Raw genomic sequence first — 25449 nt, 5'->3', positions numbered from 1 at the left:
CGATTAAAGACTGGTCGAGCATCTTTTTCAAAAGGTGGGCGTCACCGGGAAAAACGAAGTTGAGCGAGGTTCTTGAAGCTGCAATAACTCCGAAAAGATCGACCTCTTAAAAGGCGGAGAGAAGACTGTTCATTCCCAGCAGTGGTTATCTTAAGTGTTTGTCCGCATGTACCCTTCCGGGTAGGAACTACACTGTTTGATCTTCTTACCTCCGGCCTTCAACCCAAACCTTGATCCTCCTACCTCGAACTTCCATGGTTTTCTAGCTGACGCAATAAAACGCCTCTACACTTTTTTCATTGGGTGTTTTTAAAAAGTGCTTATTTGTCACTTTTCCAAAATGAGATTTTTCTATTTACCGTATCATTTCTTGCCATGAATTACGCAAAACGTGTGGTTTTCGCATTGTTCTATTCACTGTTTTCACTGTTCATTCAACCACAATCCATTTCGCTGTACCGCTGCTCCGTAGTGTAGGAAAACTCCAATCATTTTAAATGTATGATGAAATACATCCATGCGTCCACATGTGCGTATATTGGGCTGAGTTCTGTGGGAAGAATTCTTACATACGCATGTGCAACTCTGCTGCATTTTGCAAGAGATTCTCTATTTCCTGCTCCATTTTCCGCCCTCTGAAATCAAATTTTTAATCTCTCGAATTTTTGCTAATCACATGGACCAACTAAACATTGCCAATATTTTTTCTTACCTAAAGGCAACAGAAATTTTTTATTTCTCTTGCTAATCTCGTCGTTGGTGAAGCCCAATCGTCTTCGTCACTAGCAAGCTAATGACCTTCTTGCACTCATCTATTTATAGATCAGTTCCATAATCCTTGAACTTGACTTGGGATCATTCACTAATTAAGTATTTTCATGTGGGTCCCCAGAGTAGTACAGAAACAGTTTTATCTCAAAATTTCCATCTCCTTTTTATCCATTTAATTTAATAAAGATAAGAATTAATTGAGATTTTAATTGATAATATGCTTTGGATTTCTTTTTTAAATGTGCTTATTTTTAGCTGAAATATTTAACTACACACCCTGTAGTGACTAAGAAAAGACCAATCTATCTTAGTAAATTCGTGAAAATAAAGGGCAGGTTTTATTACAACTACTTCGAATAATCAAGGTCCTACTGTACTTTTAATGGGGAAATTATATTTCAACCTAGTCTCCTGAGAATTCTAACTTCCTGTTGTATACTGGATTTTCGTCCTTTTGTGTTTGCAGCTATGTTAATAACTGTACAATTATCTACTGATTTCTGATAAGATACAAGGTTTAAATTATAGAGCATTGATTTGTTTTTATCGAGTTAAGTAGTTCTTCCAAAATCTTTTTAAATTTTAAAGAAGTGTTTTTATTACAGATGTTTCAATGGATTTTTACAAAAAATAATCTGATTAGAAATTTGCTTGAATTGACAAAATTACTTGAATTGCAACATCCTGAAATGTTGTACATAGTTGCTTTTGCTGCATGTGATGCTTTAGTTGTGTATTATTGACTGACTATAACATTCTTTTTCATCATTTCTAATCTAATAACATCTGCAGGGTGCATAAAGTATTTTAATGCATAAATCACACAGAAATCAGGTTGAGATTTTTAAAAATATTTTAATATATAGTGATGGAAAATATCTGTTTTCTTGAAGTATGCAATCAATTTTTTTTACAAGATCTTAAATAAAAATATTTTGTTTAATTTCATAGACTTGAAGAAACTGATTTTTAAGCAATGCTTTATATTTATATTGGATTATCACAAAGAATTGAAGCGTTTGCCGAAAATTCTTTACTTTTAGAATTTTTAAGTTTATGTATATGTAGGAATCAAGGAAGGGATATGTCCTCGTTGTTCTTATGGAATTTATTACTTAATCATTTGGAATTAATTTTTTAAATTTTAAGAAATTAGAAAAATTAGATTGTACTTGAATTGTGCACAAAATTAGATTGTCCTTGAATTGTGCAAAAATTAGATTGTACTTGAAATGTTTTATGCACCTCTTTCACTATTAACTTTCCTGGATATAACTAATTTTCTTCTCAGCTGTAGAGAAAAGCACTACAAAACTAAGTCTTCCTGTCATGGAGCCTTTTGGGGGTCGCTCCACCTCTCCTTCTCCTACCACAGAACTAATGCGGGGTGCCGGTACCACTCCCATACTAGCCAATGTGCCAGAGGGAGGCTTTGGGGAAGCAGTAGAAACTGCCGAAGAAGCAACTGTCCCTGTCACATCGGCTGCAAGTCATGAGGCAACTTCAGACGCATGGGGTAGTGTTACATCCTCTGCAATCACCACAACAACTACAACCGCAGTTGACGATTTCTTCGGAACTTCTTTTGAACCTTTACCAGCTGCTACCACTGTACCAACAGCTGTTGTGACTCCTTTAACTGTTCAACCTCAAACAGCTGCTGCTCCCGAAAAGGACTTGTTTGGTTTCGAGAGCAATGAAATAAATTATTTAAACGATCAAGCACCTCTGTCTGCACAGCCTGTTGCTCCTCCGCCATCCCCTTTCGGAGGTCTAGACATCGGCTTGACGTCTGTCGGACCGACGTCCGACTTACGGGCACAAGCTATTGCTAATGCTGTTGGAGTTGCATTGCCTATGCCAGCCCAGCCAAAACCCCTCAGCTCTACAAGTGGACTGGAAGATTTGAATTTTGCCATCCACCAGGCAATGCAGCCAAAACAATCGCCCGTTTTAGCAGCTTCTCCGACTATGATTCCCTCGTTTCCTGGGCCTAGACCAGGTATGGTCGGGCAACCGATATCTCCTGCTTTTGCACCTGGTCTTCCCTTTGGCAGTGCCACCCCACCTCCTGCCTCTCTGACACGGCTCGATAACGCTGCCGGCACCCCCACCGGCAGAGCATCTTCTACTCCTGGATATGGAACACCCCCATCCGGAATGAGTTCTCCCGCAAAATCTGTTACAGGATTTGGAGCTGCTATGCCAGGTGACAGTGCTCTCTATTATACCCCCACCCGTGTGTCTCTTATGCCTTTTCCTGCATGTCCAAACACGCATGTTTTTTTTTCTTCCTATAACTTTGTCGTTGTACCTTTTAAATGTTATCATTCCTAATATTTAAAAAGAGTGGGAATGTCACCATATTTGTGCTGCTGCAAATTTGCCCATTGCTAAAGTGGCAGATTCGTGGTTGTCGCCTATGATATTGAAGGTGGTAAACTGTTTCTGAAATAGTTAATTGTATATTTTTGTGTAACAAACTGTTTTGTGATAAAATGCTTAAAATACATATAAGTTTTTTTTTTTTTTAACTGAAACTTAGTGGAGAGAATTTTTTTGTATTAAAGTGTTTTTATGAAGCTGTCATTTTTATTAATTTGATCTTTGTCGAGAGAGAGAGAGAGTGTGTTAAAATTTGCATAGAATATCCTCTGAAAACAATTCTATTGCAGGAACATTGCTCACTATGAGATTTATAAGCGTACTATATTTGCGGTTTCCGTTCTATAGCAAAACATTTGTAAGTGATGTAATGTCATGAACTTGTTCTATTAAAATTATCCTATTTTAAACTTATAAATTTCAGTGTTGTGAATAAAATATCACTTAATGTTTCTATAAAATTCTAAACTTTTCAATGTTGAGCTAATTATTCAGTATTTAAAAAATTTTTTTTAATTGAAATTAAAAGATCTTATTACGAAAATAGTAATATAGATACATATAGTATGATTAAGAAACCCATAGTATGATAGTATAACACAAAAATCAACATTTTGCTAGATTTACTTTTATAAACTGATGTGAATCATAAACATAAGTTTAAAAAAAAGCTATTAATATTATTAATCAAATTTAACTTATTATCAAGATTAGATGCAACAATGGTTCCCTATTCCTGATGTTTAACAACTTTTTTAATTCAAATTCCACTCCTCTTTGATGTGGTTAATAAATTTAAAGGGTCCTGTAAACTTTGAAACACTGTAAACTTTTAAAACAGCACTTAACTCATGGGTGTGAATTTTTTAAAATTTATCATCTATGAAGTCCCCTCCCCAAATTTCAGTTAGGTGAGGCTTTAAAACTGAGTTATTAAAGGAATTTTTGTCATAATTATGTTGCGTCAAATGTGTTATTTTATTTTTAAAACTATCCTAGGTGGATTTGATGCATTTGGAGACACGCTTCAACCCCAAGCACAAATAGCAAAGCAGCAACCTGTTTCCGAAAAAACATCTGGATCAAGCATATTAAAAGGCGATCTGGATTCAACACTTGCAAGTTTAGCTTCCAATCTTGATATTAATGGTCCCAAGCAAGCCATCAAGAAGTAATTATTTATTTTTTAAAGTTTAACTTGGGTGATAATCTAAGTAATAAGTGTGTTAATCTTATGAATGCAGTAAAGGAGAAGGTGAGAGTTTTCACTTCAGACAATGTATAGCTGATTAATCAGTTCACGTGAAAGCATTTAAAATTAATGCAAAGGTGAGTTAAGAAGGGTGCACCCTGTACGTGACACGAAGCAGTAACATGATTTTTGTCCATTTGTAAAATTTTTTTCCCACTGAGGAAGAAATTTGTGATCCTTAATTATAGTAAGATTTAATTTAAATATTTTGTAGCAGTTGTAAGAAATCTTGTTGTTGGTTATTAAAATTATACAGTTAAGTTTGCTGCAGCAGAAATGAGGGCTAGTAGATTAAGGTCTGTTATAATGTCGATAAGCTTTATAAAAGAGAGATCGGATATTTTAGAAATATCTTGGGGAGATATTTTTAAATAGATGGATAGTTTCTATTTTATTTATATGAAGTATTTTATTTATATGAAGTCTGTGAATGATTAAAATCTATCAATAGATCAGATCACTTCAATACAGTCTCAATGGTTACAATAGCATATTTTTTGGATATATGAGATCATCATATGAGACATAGCATCATATAAGACATTCTATTGAATAAGTCGCTCCCTCTCAAACACTCATGATTTCACAGCAGCTTCAGATCAGGGATTTTGCATGTTTTACACGTATTTATTATTAGCCCTGGGGAATTTTAAACCTTTTTGCTAAAAAATTTTTTTTCTTCAAAATTTAGTTAGCTCCTTTGTTCAACTTTATTATCGAAAAATAACTCTTTTATTCGAAAGTTGCCTTCAACCGTAAGGCCTGATCCTGACATTAATGTTTGAAAAGTCAAAAGTTTTCCACAGTTAACTGATTAAAATATATTTAACAAAACCCATATACCATCGAGAAATTTAAATTATTCAAAGTAGGTGTGGTCCCAATTATTTTAGATGCACCCGGTCTTACTGCTTATGATGCTGCGGAAATCAGTTATTTTACAAATTATCAGATTGGCTTCCAACCTGTCATTATCAGGGAATTTTTTTTATCTTGGAAACATCAGGAAATTTTTTAAAAAAAGCTGAGTTTTTTTTTAATTTTTATTTTAAATTATTTTACCATCTGTTATATCCTCTTTATTTAGACGAAAATTTATCACCCAACATTTGAAATGTTATCAACTTAGCAATACTTTGTCTGCATTAAAATTCTCTCCATTATTTACCCTGCTAAACTAGAATGCCATAGTAAACTCTCCCATGTTGCTAATAAATGGAGAAATCTTTGACCTCTTTGGAGATTTTGGGACTATGCAGTTTAGGAAAGGAAAAAACTGTGGTGATAGTGGTGAAAAAGATTAACTAATTAGTAAGGATATTTGCTTCTGTTTTTAAAAGTAGGCTTTTTTTCTTCTAGTCCTCGGCTGAATCCATTTATAGTTCAAGTTTGTTCCGATGCTTTGAGGCTATTTTTTTCTTTTAACAAAATTATTCAAAATGTTTTAGTATTTTTAATTTTATAAAATTCTCCAAAAAATAATTTTTTTATAATTTAATAAATTTTATCTTGCACATTTTTTCTGGCATTCAAAACAAACATTATTTAAACATTTGACTTTAGAAATTGGTTTAAAGAAAATTAATATCAATACATTTTTTAAAGAGCATTGTTTGGATAAAATACAGTATAAAATAGCTCTATATTGAAATGTAAATAAATATAAAAATTTATTGATGTATAATCGCCTGGAGTTATTTTCTTTTGTTTAATGAAAATATAATAAACAGTACTTATCCGAGAATTATTATTTTAGTCTGTATTTGCTGTTTGGTACATTTTGTGCAAAAATTACTTAACACTTTTAAAAAAAAAATTATTCATTAAAAGCAATATATTCTACAAACTAAACATATTTTCTCCACATCTATTCAAGATGTAGTTTAAAAAAATAAAATTTTGAATAAAATACTATTGACACTTTTCGTTATGAGGAAAAGAAAGCACACTGACCTGGAAATTTTAAGATTTTTATTGTAAAACTTGGAAAATCAGGAAAATGTGAACCCTGATTATCAAGTTAATATGTAGCTTAACTAGAGTTATCAGTTAAAGTGCTGATAATTTTTTTAATTACTTGGTAATCTAGTCATTACCTTGATAATATACACATTACTGTTAGGGTTTTTTAAAGTGAAAATACAATCTTTGCTGGAACAGCAGCATTTCTGTACATTTAAAATAACACGATTTGTCAACTCTACTGGATTTTGCCATTTTTTTCCTGATCTACTGGTTTAATAAAAATTCTTTTGGTTTTTGTACATTTTAGAAAATTCCCTAGAACTGAGTGAGTTTCCTTAAAAAAAAATCCCTATTGAAATAGAATTTTAACATTTTTAAATATTTAAATATAAGTATTATGAATACGTAATGAAGCAAGCCTTTTAGTCATCAGTTTCAAGCCTTTTTTTTTTGTTCTATTCTGTTTATATTTCTGTTTAATTTTTCCCTTTTTAAATTAATTAAAAAAATCTTTCAATTATGACTAATAAATTGCTTGTTTATCAGTACTCAAAACTATGAGTTAACATAATAATCATTTCAAGTTCATTTAATGTCAATCATATTGACGACCATTTATAGTTTTTAGTGAGAAAGTTTTTGTATATTGATAAAAAAAATAAATAAAGCAAATCTCTTAATCTGCAGAGTAGCAGAGGTAATGTGCACATGAACAGCTTTTTAGGGTAACATGTAATTTAGTTGAGTTCTCTAGTAGTTGCTCATAAATGTTTAAATAATAGTTTTGTTAATCATTTTAGAAGCAGTGGTCATCAATGGGGCTCACCAAAACCTCCAGTTAAAACCACAGGTCCTACTGGTCAGTGGACTGCACCAGCCTCTGTTGTACCTGTACCTCCTGGTAATGTAGGATGGTCTGCCTCTCCTCAACATGGGTTCCCTCAAATGGTAATAAAAGGATCTTATTATTTTTTTATGGTCTGTTATTATTAAAAACTCTGCCTTTCCTCCGCTGGGATTCCAGCAGATGGTTAAACATATATACATTATACAGGGTTCCCACGGTACTTGAAAGACCTTAAAAGTCCTTGAATTTGGTTGAAAATAATCAGGGCCCTGAAAAGTCCTTGAATTCTGCCATAGGGTACTTGAAAAGTACTTGATTTTTTAGGAATTAAAATACTACTAATTTTTCTTACAAAAATGTATAATAAAAACAAAAGAGTTAAAATAATATTAAATAAATTCAAAGGAAAATTAAAGAAATTCTGATCGATGCAATTTTTAATGCTTGAAGTGAAAAGGGGTTAAAGGTGATGCAAAACTTGTCTCTCCTGGATTTTTCAGACCAGATTCTTGTTAATCTCTCTGATGTTTTGAATGCTGAAATTTCTAGCAAATTTTAGGTTTTTTAGTCATAGTTTTCGAATGAAATATAATTAATTGATTTAGAAATATGTTCAATGTGTTAACTCCATTATTATGACAGGTTAATAGTGTTATCCTATTTGTTCTTTTAATATATGTGCGAAGAATAATAAATTTTTTATAATTTATATTCAAATTTTTAAATTTAGTTTTTACTGCTAATAAATAAAATTTAGTTCTACGGATTTCATTGATTATGAATAAACATCGTGATTCACATTAAACTAATTCTTGATTTACGTACCGGAATTCATATAAAATGGTCTATGAATTGCGGTTTAACTGAAAGTGATTAATGAATCACATATCGAATATTACTTTAAAGTGATTTTCAAATTACTCATCAGAATTAATATTAAGATATTTTATCAATCACACATCATGATTCACATTAAGTGATTTATCAATCACACATCATGATTCACATTTACTGATTTATCAATCACGCATCATGATTCATCTTAAGTGATTTATCAATCACACATCATGATTTCAATTTAAAGTTATTTCTGAATCATATAAGGTATGTAATTTCAGAATCGTGCCTCAATTCTCATTCTAGTAGTTTACAATTCACGCATTGCAATTCACAAGAGAAAGATTTAAGAATTACCACCCACAATTTTCATCAAAATGATTTAAGAATCACACATAGCTGTTCTATATTAAGCACCATTTGAATCCCAAATTGAAATTTGCATCATAATCAAGGGTCTGTCCAGACATTTTGTGAAAGGTCCGTTTTTGTAAAATTGTGCAAAGATTACTCGTAATTTGTGAATATAAAATAAACAACCAGGGTCCGCTTTTATGAATTTGTACAAATAGGGTCCGCTATTGCAAAGAAACTTTTTCAAGGAGTTTTTAAATTGTAAAGACATACAAGATAATGCTCAACACTGTAGAATTATAATTACAAAAATTTAATTTTAAAAAATAAACAGCAATTGCAGCTATTAAATTAGCACTGCAACATACAAATATTTGGTATTTAGCCTAAATTGCTGAATGCAGAATATTCATTTCGGACGAATAAAAGAAGTGTCTGCCGAAGACAAAATTTAGTTCGTTTACATCTATCTCTCTTTCCCCCCCCCTTCCTGGGAGACATACATATTATTCGATTAACAAAACGATAATGAAGATAAATTTGTGAAGGGTCCGATTAAGAGATGAAATTATTTTGTGAAGGATCCATTTTTATGAAAAGAAACGGACCAAAATTTCTTCTAAACAGGCCCCTGATAATGATCACTATTCAAATGAAAACTATTAGCTAATCACACAACAGAATTCACATTAAAGTGATTTATGTATCTTACATTGTGGTTTATGTCTTGTTAGTTTGTGCATTTGATATAATTTGCTATTCACATTATTCCGATTTAAGAAACGTACACCTTAATTCAATTTCAATTTACAAATTGCACATTGTGATACGTGATTTACGCAATCTTCGAGACTTAATTCACTTTCCACTGTGGGCCAGAAAACTATGATCTTTGGCCAAAAGTAAAAAATTAATTTTTCAACTAAAATATGTGTAGGCAGTTTTAATGTATCCCAAATTAAGTATTCATAATCTTTCCAAACATTATAATTTACTTTTTGGACCGACAAGAGTACAATTTAATGAAAAATATGTTAAAAAATTTTTTTAAATGTAACTTTTAAATTTTTATTTCAGAAATATATATAGGAATTTCGCCTTACTGTTACATTTGTATCAGAGTAATTAGTGTTAAATTATAGTACAATTTTTCAATTTGTTGGATTAGTTAATACTCTTGACACACTTATAGTTTATATCTTATCATTTGACATTTTACAATGTTTGAATGACTTTCGAAAATTAGTTCCAAAAGGTTTCATGAGGTATTTAGCTAAACTTTTTTTTTTGTTGTCTTCTTTGATGTTTCTTTCTAAAAAACGTGCCCCATTTTGCTCGTATTACAAAGGTGGACTATATATACCAAAAAACAAATTTTGTTTTTTTTTTCCTTCATGTTTTTGCGTTATTTTGTAATATTACTTCAGAAGTATAATTTGCTTTTCATTTTTAATATAAAATTACGAAAATTATTATATTTTCATTGCTATATTTAATTATTTAAACCTACCAAATTTTTTTATTTATTTTTGCTTGCCATATTTCAACCGCCATTTTTTTTTGGGGGGGGGGGGGTATTTTTAGTGTATTTCAAAATTTTAACTATGAATTCAATTTACCTGCACATAAAAAATTTTGAAGCAAATTATATCGAAATACTAATTTTGGCCACAAAACCCACTGTGCTTTCGTATAAATGAGATTTAGTGAAAATTACCCATATTCACAAAATTTTAAAGATCCCGTTTCACATTTTATCTATATATTTTAAGGAATATAAAGCTTGGTAAGTCTTAGTTAGTTATCTGTAAAATATTGCTCTTCAATAGATTTTATTATGTTCAAAATACATTACTGTTATTCTGAAGTAACAAAATAGAAAATTTGCTATTAAAATTGAAACAGATATGTTAAATTGATAATTTAGCTAATTATACACATTTTCAGTTAACTAACATTTGATCTAACATATTAAAAAAAAAAGCTAAAAGAAGTCTATATATTTTAATAACCATGCAATTACACAAACTTTATCAATTATTTACTGTGCTTGTTTGAAAGAAACTGAATGACTGTATAATATGCATTATACATTCATTCAGTTTCATTAATTCTAATTCACTTCGTTAAATTTTTCATGAAAAGTTTCAGTGATGCTAGTTTTTAAATGTTGGCTAATATCTTATCTCAATTGGAGTTTTTTTTTGTTTTTTTTTCAATTGAAATTTTTCTAAGTGATTTGAAACAGCAATGTAACTATCAACCGTTTGTATTATTAACTGATAAACTTAATAAAAAAAAATTTTTTTTGTCGAATAAGCATTGTGATTTAAAATTATACAATTTCTGCTTCTACGTAATTGTAAGATCTGGTTGACATGTACTTTAGCATATAACAATAGCGTATAGGTCCGTGAAAAATTTGATTTTAGGTCCTTGAAAGTCATTGAAAAGACCTTGAATTTTTTTTTTTTTTTTAAATTGAGTGGGAACCCTGTTATAACTGTTATAACACCCGACCCAATTTTGAGTTTGACTTCTAATGTTCAACTTCATAGCCTTGTCATTTTGAACTCCATCCAGAAGACAAGGGGACTTCTCAATCAAGTATTGAGACATTTTGCCTTTGTGGAGGACTTTTTAATGGAACTAACCCACATTTGTGTTACATGAAGAGGAAAAGCTCCCTTGATTAGCCTGACATCAAGTGGACTCTAACCCATGATCTACCACTACCACCGATCTACCGTTTACCACTGAGGATATTTTACTTCAGCACTGTGGTCTGTGCAAGCCATCGCTGGTTCACCTCATTGGAAGGCAAACGCTCTATTCTCTAAACCATCATGGCTGAAACATGTATACAGTTAAAGTCCATCATAACAATTTATGATCAATGGTGTTTTCTACACCAGGAGGCGCAGTAAGCTCTTGACTATCTATACTTCTGGGTTTTGGTGTGTTTTGAAACCATTTGGCTCACAACGTGATCATTGTGTTTTGAGACTCTCCTAGAGTAGTATTTCTTGTATACACATACCTGCCAAGTCTCAAGTTTTTTTAACAAAGACTCCTGTATTTTACGGCTATCTCCCGCACACCCGTATATTCTCAAATTTCTCTGCATTCGTTGATAAAATTAAAAAAAAATACGATAAAATATCCGCTGATGGCAAAAATACTTCTTTTATTCCTCAACAGATGGTGCTATTGCCAGTACTGCAGTATGTTGAGTGTTAATAGTTTAAGTAAATATGAATAATAGTTTAAAAAAATCATCTTTAGATTAAGAATTGTGTACATATTTTTTTACTTCGCTAAATGTAAGTGCTTGTATTATTTCCAATTTTGATCTTCCCTTTTTGACTTACAATATTATGCATGACGTATCGAAGCTTTACATGTAGCCCAAAATATGTCGCTTGTAAAATCTCCGTTATTTTATTTCTCTGATATTGGCAGGTATGATATATTATTTCATTTATTCTTTCATTATTTGTTTTATGTTGAGCTGTTTTCTTATTTCTCCAAGTTTTTCCAGCAACTAAAGCTAGCATCTTTATCCTAATATTGTTCAAACTAAGGTAAACAATGTTAAAGAGCACAAAAATATTAATAATATTTTTGTGCTCTTTAACGTTGTTTACCTTAGTTTGTATTTTAGCACAAAGGTCGCCCACTTGTGTATTTATTTCCTAATATAGTTCACAAGATCGCAGTGAATGTGTGTTTCCTCTTAACATGTTGTGTATAATCTGTACAAATATCAGTGGCAACCCTTACACTGAATTCCTTTTATTTTTAGACCCAAAATCCACTATCTGGAGGTCAATGGAGTGGAGGTGCATTTCCTCAACAGCCTGCTGTACCTGGTGTCTTTCAGCAACCTTATATGGTAAGTAGTACCCCTCATACTTTGCTGCTTCAAATATTGTTGTATGAATTACCATTTATTTGTAAATTGGTGTCTTTTCAGCATATATATATGGTAAGTACCTTTTTTAAACAAAGTGATAAATGACTAATATTTGATGTTAAATATAGTTTAGCAATTAATAATGTAGCTCAATTCAAACTTCTTAATTTTTGTGAACAATTTTAATTTTACTAATTGTATAATAAGAACTTTTCTTAAAAGTTTTATTTTTTCAATCGCCTTACAGAAATAAAGGTCCCCAAACATGGTCATTTCTTCCTCTGATACAGTAGCAGAATCCCAGTAAAGCTAGTTTAATTAATTTTCATATTTTTTGAAAAGTGTTTTATTTTACAACCGTTATCGAGCGGCCGACCCGATTTCGGGTTTACGAGGACTGATGTTAGACTCCGTGATCGGGGGTCTGTCCAGGGTGAATTTACTGCCGTTTAGCTGTACCTTCACAAATTCAACTTCAGGAGAAACAGTAGTTTCACAAAATACTTTTAAAAATGCAAGTTCTCTCGCAAACTCCGTTCTCGTTACAGTCTATGGAAAAGAGCATTTCTGCCAGCTGTCATATACGAAAAAGGTGGCACATGTTGGGTCAGATAGTGCAATATGGTAAGCTTAACCAATCACTTACGCCATATCAAATTCTGTTTTTTTCGGCTGAGATTTTTAAAATTAAACAACAGTTGGTCAAAATTCGAACATTATCTTAAACACTATTGTAAATTTATTCTAACCGACCTTTATTTTTTTATACCTTTATTATTTATGGTAAGCTTAACCGGTCACTTACGCCATATCAAATTGTGTTTTTTTTCCCGCTGAGTTTTTTAAAATGAAACAGGAGGTCAAAATTCGAACATCATTTTAAACACTATTGTAAATTTATTCTAACCGACCTTTATTTTTTTATAAACCATTCTTTTCTCTGTGAAACTTTTTTCTCTATAACCCAATTGTAAATGTTCTCATATTTAAAATAGCTTTTACTGCTGGTACTGTTTAATGCATGTTTTTATTAATTTTTAAATTCAAGTTGAAATTTAACTGTAGACAATTTTTTTGGATTTTGAAATTTATATAAAATTTTTTAATAATAGCAAAATTGTTTTTGAATGTACGGGGAAAAATACATAGAAATTTACCAGTCATAAATGATTTTTATTTGAAGTGACAAATTTTTATAATATTTTCTTACTTTACTATATTTTTGTGCTGATTTTTTAACAGAATTTTTAATTTTCACAAATTATGTTAAAATTTTCGCAGTCAATTTGCAATTTTTCGAAGCATCAAAAATTGCGATTTACCGAAATGTGTGGTGTTTCACGATGCGTTGTTGACATCCATGTCTCAACACTCGATGGTGAGCATTATTTATGCGCTATGAGCCCTTTTTCTGACTGCAGGGATGTGATTCTTCCGCGGATCCGCTGATTTCCACTTTTTTCAGATTTTTCCATATCTTCCGCTCTTTTTTCATAAATTTCCGCGCGGAAATTTTTTTTATGCAGTGAATGATATTTGTTGGAAAATTTTTTTTCTTCCTCGGAGCGAAAGTATTGAAGCCTCCAATAAACCTTTCTTCACATGTCAATCAGCTGGCTGGGGTGAAAGTGGTTGACCTTGGTAAAACAAAGCAGTCTCCTACTCCACTACTCTCTTATCTTTCCAGGGATGAAAGACTTTTTAAAATTTCCGACCATGTTCCAAAAACTTTTGGGGAGTCGAACTAACGATATAGTCGGACTTGCGACGAACTCCCCTTCCCCTGCAGTAGCCTCCTGAGAAAATGATCTTCAGAAGAAAATGGATAGAATTTCGGCATGTACGCCGTTGCCTTGACAACTGCGACTTCCGCTATAGATTGGAAAAAGGAAAAAAAGTCCTTAGCAGTTTCGTTTCGACCGCTGATATTTGATTTCCTTTGATTAGCTGATTTACAGAATTTTAAATATAAGGAACTGGGCCAGAATCTGCTAAAATTTCTTATTTAGATGATTTTTATGTAAATGATCGATTTTCGTATTTAACTGATTTAAAAGTTACTTGTTGAGATACGTTTTTACACGATTTAAAAATCATTACTCGCAATTCCCATTCACGCAATTTAAAAATTCAATATCGCGATTTGTATTTAAGCGTTTTTAAAACCCAATATCGCGATTTGTATTTAAACGTTTTTAAAACCCAATATCGCGATTCATATTCCCGCTAGTTTAAAATCCAATGTCGCGATTCGTATTCATATATATTTTTAAATTTCAATATTGCGATTCGTTATCACGCGGTTGTAATATCAAACATCGATTTTCGTATTTATACGCGGTTTAAACATTACTCGTTGCGATAAGTATTCACGGACTCTAAAAATTATGCACCGTGATTTTTATTTACGAGATTTAAAAATTCAATACCGCGATTTGTATTTTCCTGCTTTTAAAATCCAATATTGTGATTCTTTTTCACGTGATTTTAAAATTCAATATCGTGATTCTTATTCACCCTATTTTAAAATCGAACATCGCGATTCTTATTCACACACTCTTAAAACCCAACATTGCGATTCTTATTCACCCTATTTTAAAATCGAACATCGCGATTCTTATTCACGCAATTTTAAAATCCAACATCGCGATTCTTAATCTAAGGCCTCTAAAAATTGTGTGCGAAATAAACTTTCTTGTCCTATCAACACTGATGATCAAAAGTCTGCAAAACGCAGTCTACAGATCAGTCATGTTAAAAAAAGACCATCGAAAAAACAAAGAACTGATGAGAAAGTCCATAAAGGTCCTTTGACCATTAAAGAAATGTTTTTTAAAATGATGTGATACACAAAATCGTGCTTATGCATAATTACTCAAAGTTATCTAAATTATTAAAAAAAATTATTTTAATCAAGATTTTATTTAAGAACATAATTACCATTTATTTATATGAATAGATAATAATGTAATCATTATCAGATTGGCTATGGAATTCATATCATTTTTTCTTTTGCACGTTTAATGCTACAGTTATAAACTTCCTCTTTTTTCTGTTTTTGTCAATCACATCCCTGTGACTATGAAATGGGTGACCACGAGCTTTGCGCGAAGAGTTTTTTTTTATTTTTATGGATAGTAATGAACTAAATTTAAGATAAGGACTGAAGGAATTTAAGATAAGACTGGGAAGTTACGTGCATTTTACGCCAGCTGCTCCTAAGTTTTCAGTTTTTATTTTTGTGTTTATGAAGATTTTTATAAAAGATCTCAATGTGCATTTTGATTTTTATCCTCATAATTTAATGACATAGGCAGCAGCAGGCTGATTTTTGATGTTAGTCTTCCCCCTTCCTCTCTCTTGTGCAAGTTATTCAATTTTTTATTTTTATTTTCAATACATCAAGTCACTATTGTGATTTATTGATTTTTTTCTTAAGAAAAAGATTTTTTTGTTGATAACTAGATTTATAGCATTTTTTGTAAGGTAACCGAGAATTGAGTTGATTGCAAGAATATAAGTACCTCAATTTATCAATCAAAAAGTGCAAGAATTCGAAATGACACAATACCAAATGCAAAATATTGGTGTAACGGAACATCACAATGTATCAAAATCACAATGTTAGTGACATTACAGCGTCTTAACATTGTCCATTGCTATCTACTCATTTTATAGTAATGTTTTACTTAATTGATATTTGTATTTTCAGGCAGGGGGTGTGCGCCCTGTTGGGCAGCCTGCATATGGTAGTGGATTTGTCCCTCAGGTGCCTCTTATGCCAACTGCAACCTCTGGGTTGCCCACACAAACAACATCTGTTAATGACCCCTTTGGTGCACTCTGAAAAGATTTAAAAAAAGGTATGTATGTTAATTGTTTTCCATCATAACAAGGAAATTATGAAAACAGGGTTGCCACTCCACAGGGAATTTTTAAAAAATGACCTGAAATAACAGGAAAATTTGTGTATTTCTTTACCAACAGGGAAAATACAGCGAGGAATTAATTAATTTTTTTCTTTCAAAAAATGGTGACCACTCAAAGCACAGTCTATAGAATATTTAAGGATGCTATTTCAGCTATACTAAATTATTTCATTTACTGTAGCATTATTTGTCTTAAGTATGTTCAGCTGTTTACTTTTCTAATTTTTTCTAGTAATTAAATAAAACTAGCCTAATATAGCTCTCCGGCAAGAGTATAGTGATTGTGTGCTTCCCCTTAATATATTGTGTATACTATGTATAGGGAAAACACAGGAAATTTTTTTTTACTTATTGAGGATCAACCCCATCTGGGAACTCCATCATTCAGGAATTCGAATTAATTTAAGTTCAAGATACATTAAAGTCAAAGATTTTTTTTCTTTGAAATATTAGTTTTGTAATATTTTTTCTCAAATTCATACAATTCTAATAGTGAGTATAAGTGTTATGTAGTATATTTTATATACACAAGGTATGACTGAAAAATTAATAATAAAATTCAAGGCATTTTGAATAACAAATATCAGGGAAAAATTCAATAAAATCAGTAGAAGGGGGAATTTTTTTAAGTGTTTGTAGCCGCTCTAGTTTCGATATTTTAAATTTTCTGTTTGGAAGGATAATGGTTAAAAAGACTCAAAATGAAACTTCATTTTGGTTCTGTTAGAACTCATTCTTAATTTGCAAGTATATCAGTAAAAACTGGATTCTGCATAAAATTGACTATGTGTAGAAAGAATAGAATAAAGGCATCAATGATTAAAATCAATAAGTTTTTGAACAGATAATAATTGATGAGTAGATAAATTGATAAATAAGGAAATCAAACAATTGGTGTATTAAAAATCAATCAGTGAATTAAAAATCACAAAATAAATGAATCTGTCAAGGAATAAATTAAATAAATTGGTGAATAAAAAATTTGAAAATACAAATCAATGAATCAGTTTAAGTAATTTAAAAGTCATCAAATGAATCAGTTCAACTAATGAATGAGTTAAACTTTGTTGCTTGAGAAAAAAAAATTGCGGTTATACAATCAGACCTGCCAACCCTCCGGTTTTTTAAACGATAATTAAGCCTCCGGGGTTTCATCAAAAGTCTCTGTTTTTTTTATTATTATTTCCTCGCGGAATGAGGATTCTCTGCGCAATTACGATAAACGTATATGCGGCACCGACCCGTACCTCTCATCCAATCATAACCAATCCTTTGAATTCGTCATTGCTTATGCCCCGCCTTTCTCTTTGGAAGCATTGTTTTCTGATTGGTTGTTCTTTTGAGTTCGTGAACGTATCTTCAACAAAGATTTAAGATCAATCTCTCGCATTGGGAAATTAATTGATTTTTTGTTTGTGCTTTAAATTTCGTCTCCGACCTCTATTACGTTTCATGTGGTGCTGGACTTTTTTTTGATTTTGCCTGAAAATATTGACTGAAATGTCTGAAAAAAAGAATAAAAAATATGCGACATCATTCAACAAGACCTATACTGAGTATTTCCATTTATTACTTCATCTAAAAGTGAGTATCTGAACATTTATGTGAACATATATCTGAAATACACTTTTTGCTGGGCTTCTTTGTGATGTTGAATTTTAGACTGAATAGTCATATCCAGATTTCTTTTTTAAAAAATATATTGCACATATTTTTCGATAGAAGGAATATTTAATTATGTTTTCAATAAGAGAAAAGAAGTTCTGAAACAATGGCTACAGACTTGTCATAAAAATGAAGAAACTTTAACATTTTTTCTGTATAACTACCTGCGACTTTGTTATTACTCTGAGTTGTTCGGAGACAATCACTGCATACCAGCAAATTACATAACTCTGCAGAGTCGAAAAGGACAAATATAATCATTAAACCATTTAAAGTTCCATAATTGAACAAAATTGGGTATGGTGACTCTAATAGTTCCCCGCAAAACCTTAAGATAAAAAAATATCCGGAATTAGTTTTTTTTTTTAAAAAAAAAAAAAATTTATTTTTGGAACCTTAACGTTATATAGATTCAATCGATTGTTTAATGTATATTTCGGTTGCCAATGTAAAAAAAAATTGCTTTGGTATTTTCCATTGTGCTTTTCAAATCCAAATAATTAATAAAAATGTATAAATTCATTAATAAAAATATATAATGGCAATTTTCAACGTTTGTTCCCTCCCCTCTGTAAGCCTGTTTCTAACTTGTTAAATTATAGATCCTCCTTTTCAATGTCTAAATATCTTAAACATGGTGCTTTGCGTTTTTAAAAAGTACTCAACAGTGGTCATTTTCCATATTTAAGGCTCTTAAAGGTGCTATTTTTCATTGGGTGTTTTTAAAAAGTGCTTAATTTTCCCTTTTTAAACATGAAATTTTTTTTTTCATTACCATGTCGATTTTCGCCACGTACTATGCAAAAGCGTGCTATTCACATTGTTCTATTCAATGTTTTCACAATTCATTTCGACGTACCATTAGTCCATAGCTTATGAAAGCGTCAATCATTTGACATGTTTGATGAAATACTTGCAAGTCCGCATGTGCGTCTACTGAACTGGGTTTCGTGAGATTCTTGCACTCTCGTTAGCAACCCTGCTGCATTTTGCAAGATATTCTCGATTTCAGGCTTAATTTTTCACCCTCTGATATCGAACCGAAAAATCTGTCAATCATTTTATAATAGGCAATAAGTCTTTAAAAATTATTTCTCATTTTGTTAATGTATATAGTGCTTAAAAATACTTTTTGAGTGCTTAAAAAATACTTAAAAGGTGCTTTTTTGTTGTAGATAGATTTGGCTACACACCCTGTTAAAATTATCAGCTAGTATAGCACACAAAATAGTCTTTAATTGTTTTTCGTACTCATTCTTGTCCTATAAAATGTTTCCTTTCTTTTTCAGGGACTTTACTGGACGTTAAAACGTAATCTGGATTTGCTAAAGAGCTTCGGCTTACAAATGAATCATTGCCTTTATTTCTTTAGCGTTTACCAGTTGATAAAAAAAAGAATGTGATGAATTTATCTTGTAAAATATGATTTGTTGCATTGTATTTGTAGCTATTATAAATGTCTTTGTTTATCAATGTTAGACATCTCCCCTTAATTATACATAAATATATTATATATATATAAATATACCTGTGAATATACACTATTTTGTTCCTAATGTGTATAGCTGCTGGCAGTCTCGTATTTTTCTGACGTCAGGAAAGTGGTCGATGATCTCTTTTGTTTTAAAACATTTTTTATTTTATTTTCTATTGAATTATTTTACTAAACTTAGAAGTATACGAATAGGAAGAAATACTCCCATTTAAATAGCAGCATTCATCAAATTAAATTTTATGTGTTCAAACTGTAGGTGATATCACTAAAAGTACATTGTTGAGCAATCAGAACCGTGTATACCAAATTAAAATACACGGTTTATCAATCAAAACTGTAAGTATAATACCAAAAGAACATTTCGATATTGTTTACCAATAAAGGAGTTTTAAAAGTCAAGAATGTTTCCAAACGAAACAATTTTGCCTTTTTAAATACTTTGGTCACCCCCATATAATTGTGTACTCTTTAGGGATTCTTATTGTGTAGTTATTATTGTGTATCCTGCATTTAATTAGGATATCTTCCTATTCGTGTATGATGGCGTGTAAGATAAATATAAATTTAGATCTAACATTGTATTATCCAGATGTTCCAAATCATAACTAAAGTATATCTATAAATGAAAATGTCGTTGTTGCATGAGAAGTTATCTCTCTTTCACTCTATTGTTTTTTTTTTATTGTTGGCTGTGTAATATACTTTAATTCAAAATGAATAAAAGAAAAGTTTTTGTTGTTAAAATGTACAATTGACAGTTTTGTTTTAAATTGAAAATCTTTTTTTTTTATTGTTAACTTTACATCGATGCCTGTTGCGATGTTCTTTGTTTTATGTTGCCAAATTATTGTTCAGTCCTTAAAGATATTTTTGTTAAATCTTGCATCTCCCTGAAAGTTCTGTGTCTTCTAATAGAATATTAAAAACACTTGAGAAAGCACCAGGTGGGTACATAATAAATTATTTAAAAGTTGACTGGCTGTCTCTTTCTTATTTATTTATTAATTTTTATTGCAAAACATATGTATTTAATGAAGTCGCTAAATCCCAATAAAAAGGTTTGTTGTATAGAAAATTCGCTGAATATAAAATTACCTTTTCAAATACTTAACAACATAAAACAGGTTATAAATTCATAAACTCTAGACATAATTAAAATAGCAATTGATGATAGTATCTACTATTTATTTTATTAATCTTAGCAAGAAATCTGCATGGAAAGCTAGAATATAGCAAAACATTATCCAGTGTTACACTATCGTGCTACATATATTTTCAACTAAAAAAAGCTTAATTTCTGTATAAAATTATAGCTGTATTTATTAAAAAAGTAATTTTAAACATTACGTTCCTAAGGTTAATTGCTACTGATCAAATCTGTTAATTTTGTCTGAGTTAATCGTTTGAAATGCAAATAAAAAGGAATTTTACTGTTTTCTATAAGTTTAGTGGCTTCAAAAATCAATTGAAGTTCATTTCACCCATAAACTGCGGTTACAAGTTTGAATTGTTCTGAAATATTTTGGAAAATAGTGAAAGTGGATCTCAAGGAAAAGTTAGTTAAATAGAAAATTCTCTTTGCTATTTGGAAGTTATTTTACAAAAAAATTTCAAAATTGTTCTCTGTTCCTCGGGAAAAAAAATAATCGCAAAACGGAAGTTTGTTAAATAGAAGTCAGACTGTATATATAGAAGTCGGACTGTATATATATATTTTTTAAATAAAAGGAGTAAAAAGATTTTAATGGAATGTTTAGAAAATAGTAAAGAAAAGTATTTCAGAGAACTACTTTTCATGAATGTAAAATAAATTTTAGTTACGCTTTTGTCAATTCCTCTTCATATCTATAAAGGAAGGATTTTACAAATTGAACTTTGAAAACTTACGCTATAGCTAAAACAGGGAAATTTCTCCTGGGTCCTGATGACGAAAGTTTCAATCAATTCTTGAAAAGCAGAGTTTTTTTTTACAAGATTATCTAAAAAGTGAATTTAAGTACAGTCTTAATTTCTAGAGCCAACACCTCCTAGAACAGGGTTTCTTAAACTGTGGTTCATGGACCCCTTAGGGGTCCATGGGTACTAATTTTTAAAACGTTTGGATCAATAATATTTATGTCATTGATCTTTTTTTTTCTTCCTAAAAGGTGAAAATACATACAGTGGAGCATCGTTTATACGACGCCAAGGGACCACCGAAAAACGTCGTATAATCGATTTTCACTTCTAAAACTTAAACTAATTCTGTTTTCAGTTAATTTTAATGTTTAACGTGCTGATTTACATAAATTTCTAAATTGGACAAAGCAAAACAAACAAACTACCAAAGAAGAAAAATTGCAGTGAGCAATTTGAATGTATGTTACCTTTAATTATATTTTCTTGCTATTAGTCTCTACAATGCTTTGAATAGCGAGTTGAACTTACTGCTTTCTATGATGCAATTTTAGATTTCTATTCTCGGCCAAATCTAATGGCTGAAGCGCACTTGTGCAATTTGCAGGATAAAAGAGAGCTTTTACATTGGACGATGAATAGCAAAATTTTTCGTTTTTGCCTCTTCATAACATTGTCAAGTTTTTTGAGTCATCTAGTAAAAATTAAGGTCGTCATCCAAGCATTCTTATTGGCACCCTTTTCTGTTTCATTCATGTTGGCAAATTCCGCCCTTTTTTAAAATACACAAGAAAAAATTAAATAAACATGAACAAAATCTAAAAACCGACGTATAACCGATATATTTTTACATTAAAATGAATAGGAATGATTTGGGACCACACTAAAACGTCGTATAAGTGATCGTCGTATAAACTATGCTCCACTGTATTTGAAACTATATGATCGAGATACCCCAAATTCAGTGCGGACTGCACACAGCCCTCTAATATCCTCCACTAACCGGCTTTCAGTTTGAACAATCAGGGGAAAGTTACATATCGTATCGCCAAAAGCAAGAAACCGCATACTATTGGAGAGACGTTAATTAAGCCATGTGCGCTGGAAACGGTTGAATTAGTTTGTGGACTGGAACAGAGAAAAAAACTTGACGCAATTCCATTGTCAAATGATGTGATACATTCAAGAATAGTTGAAATTTCTTGCAATATCTTGAAACAGATCATCGATGAATTGAAAGCATCACCATTTCCCTTTAGTATGCAACTGGATGAAACTACAGACATCACGAATTGTAGTCAACTTCTTGTTTTTGTTCATTACGTGTCTCTTGATAATATCAAAGAGGAATTCTTATTTTGTGAGTCTCTTGCAAACTACAAAGGCAGTTCATGTTTTAGCAATGTTAAATGTTTTCCTTGCCAAACACGACTTCGACTGGGAAGCAAAACTACATCCACTTTGTACGGATGGAGCACCTGCGATACTTGGCAATAAATCTGTCTGTAAAAATAGAGTCTCCTAATGTTCTTGTTACTCATTTTTTTCCACATAGACATGCACTGGCTACAAAAACACTTCCAACCAGCTCAAACGAAGTTTCTCAATAGTTATTAAAACTGTGAATTTATTCGAAGTAGGGCTATTAATCATCGTCTTTTTAAAACACTGCGTCAAGAAATGGACGCAGAACATGTGGTACTTACCCATTGCTTGTAAAGCGCGCTATGGCTGTCCTAATTCCGCTAGCTATAGTGTATCTTAACAATAACAAAGCAAGATTTTCCACACTTGTGACAATAAAATCAAAACATCGAAATCAATTGAATGTTGAACTTGATATGCGCGTTGCTTTGTCGAAAACCATCTCTCATTTCTATTTATTAATTAAGGAAGAGCAGCAACTACCTTCGCATTAAAAATTTTGTATACTATTAAAATAATAAAATGAAATGTTTTCTAATAACTGATGTTTTTGCAATTATTTTTTTCACTGAGGGTGGTCCCTGACTTTTTAATACGGGTCCATTGTACCAAAAAGGTAAAAAAATAGATCTCGACAATCAGCAGTAGAAAACTTCAAATCTCTTGAAGTAGCAGCTAGTAAATTGGGACAAACCATTAATGCTGACAAAACTAAATATATGGAGATAAACGGAGGGCTCACTAAGGCAATGCCGTTGCATTTGAATGATTATGAATTTGAAGTTGTTGATGAATTTTATTATCTTAGGACTACTGTAACCTGCAAAAATGACATAAATACCGAAATGGATAGCCGTTTAGCAATAGCAAACAAGTGCTACTTTGATTTAAAAAGCCAACTAAAAAGTAAATTTCTTAAACAAAAGACAAAAATTAACATATACAAAACACTCCTATGGCCTGTGATCCTATAGGGTAGTCAGTGTTGGACTCTTTATAAAAAAGAGGAGAACTAATTGCTGATTTTTGAGAGAGANTGTTGATGAATTTTATTATCTTAGGACTACTGTAACCTGCAAAAATGACATAAATACCGAAATGGATAGCCGTTTAGCAATAGCAAACAAGTGCTACTTTGATTTAAAAAGCCAACTAAAAAGTAAATTTCTTAAACAAAAGACAAAAATTAACATATACAAAACACTCCTATGGCCTGTGATCCTATATGGTAGTCAGTGTTGGACTCTTTAATAAAAAAGAGGAGAACTAATTGCTGATTTTTGAGAGAGAGATACTTCGAAGAATTTTTGGAGCAATCCATGAGAATAACAAATGACGCACCCTTTTCAATCAAGGGTTATATGAAAAATATAAACAACCAGACATAATTCATGTTATTAAGGTCAATCGCATTTCATTACTGGGACAACTTTGTAGATCTGAAGACCAAAACCCCGCAAAAAAGCAACTTTTTTTTAAACCAGAAGGTACAAGAAAAAGCGATCGTCCACCGACTAGGTGGCTGAACGCAGTTGAGACGGATCTGAAGATAATAGAAATAACTGACTGGAAGGCCATGGCAAAGAATAGATCAAGATTTAAAAAACTTGTTGGAACGGCCTTGGCCTATCATAGGCTGTTGTACCCAAGAATAAGAGTTAATGTTGTGTAATATCAATATTTTCTATTGTGGCGGCATCTATTGAATTACGATTGAAGCAAAATATCGAGAAAACTTTTTATTTTATTTTGGAATATTAATATTTGCTATTGTGGCGACATCTATTGAACAACCAAGGAGGCGTAATATCGAGAAAAAAATATTTATTATTTATATTTTGGAATATTTATATTTGCTATTGTGGCGACATCTATTGAATAACAAATGAAGCAAAATATTGAAAAGAAATATTTATTATTTATATTTTGGAATATTAATATTTGCTTTTGTGGCGACATCTATTGAATAACAAAGGAAGTAAAATATCAAGAAAAGGATATTTATTATTTATATTTTGTAAAATATATATTTTATACTGTGGCGGCATCTATTGAATGGCAAATGAAGCAAATTATCAAAAAATATATTTATTATTTATATTTTGTAATATTAATCTTTTCTATTTTGGCGACATCTATTGAAGAACAAATGAAGCAAAATATTGAAAATAAATATTTATTATTTATATTTTGGAATATTTATATTTGCTATTGTGGCGACATCTATTGAATAACAAATAAAGCAAATTATCAAAAAAATATTTATTATTTATATAGTGGAATTTTAATATTTTCTGTTGTGGCGACATCTACTAAATAACAAATGAAGCAAAATATCAAGAAAAAATATTTATTATTTATATTTTGTATATAATTTTTATAGTATTAAGACTTTAAATCTTTTTATTGAGATTAAGGTAGCGTACGAGAGTATCAAGAGAAATTAGCTGTATGAAGCAATGGAGAAATTTGATATTCCCTTGAAGCTTATTAACTTGAGAAAGGCAACACTCAGCAGAGTCAGGTGCAGAGTTACCGACTAGGTAGAAGGACGTAGATGAGAGGTACCTCAAGAAAATAGGAATAACTAACTAGAATGCCATGGCACAGAGTAGAACAAGAAGGCACAAACTTATTGGAATTTCATTATCCCGTCAGAGGCTGTAGTGCCCAAGAAGAAGAAGAATTTATATTTTGCAATATAAATATTTT

The 25449-nt window shown here is 31.1% G+C and overlaps 1 protein-coding gene across 20 annotated transcripts in view; it reads left to right on the top strand.

Annotated features, from left to right (window-relative positions):
* LOC107449585 (phosphatidylinositol-binding clathrin assembly protein) overlaps nucleotides 1-19394 on the top strand; it is a 76473-nt gene extending 57079 nt beyond the window's left edge. For all 20 annotated transcript variants that reach the window (XM_071185439.1, XM_071185434.1, XM_071185440.1 and 17 more), the window contains 6 exons: nucleotides 2063-2980; nucleotides 4156-4327; nucleotides 7174-7321; nucleotides 12217-12306; nucleotides 16040-16190; nucleotides 19211-19394. In XM_071185439.1, coding sequence (XP_071041540.1) covers nucleotides 2063-2980; nucleotides 4156-4327; nucleotides 7174-7321; nucleotides 12217-12306; nucleotides 16040-16174 — 1463 coding nt within the window. In that variant the 3' untranslated portion in view covers nucleotides 16175-16190; nucleotides 19211-19394. The remainder of the gene's footprint in view (nucleotides 1-2062; nucleotides 2981-4155; nucleotides 4328-7173; nucleotides 7322-12216; nucleotides 12307-16039; nucleotides 16191-19210) is intronic.
* The last annotated feature ends 6055 nt before the right edge of the window (nucleotides 19395-25449 follow it).

This window comes from Parasteatoda tepidariorum, chromosome 9, assembly GCF_043381705.1.
Source record: "Parasteatoda tepidariorum isolate YZ-2023 chromosome 9, CAS_Ptep_4.0, whole genome shotgun sequence".
NCBI classification, from domain to species: Eukaryota; Metazoa; Arthropoda; class Arachnida; order Araneae; family Theridiidae; genus Parasteatoda; species Parasteatoda tepidariorum.
Note: the sequence above shows the minus strand (reverse complement) of the source record. Positions and strands in the feature narration are given on the sequence as shown.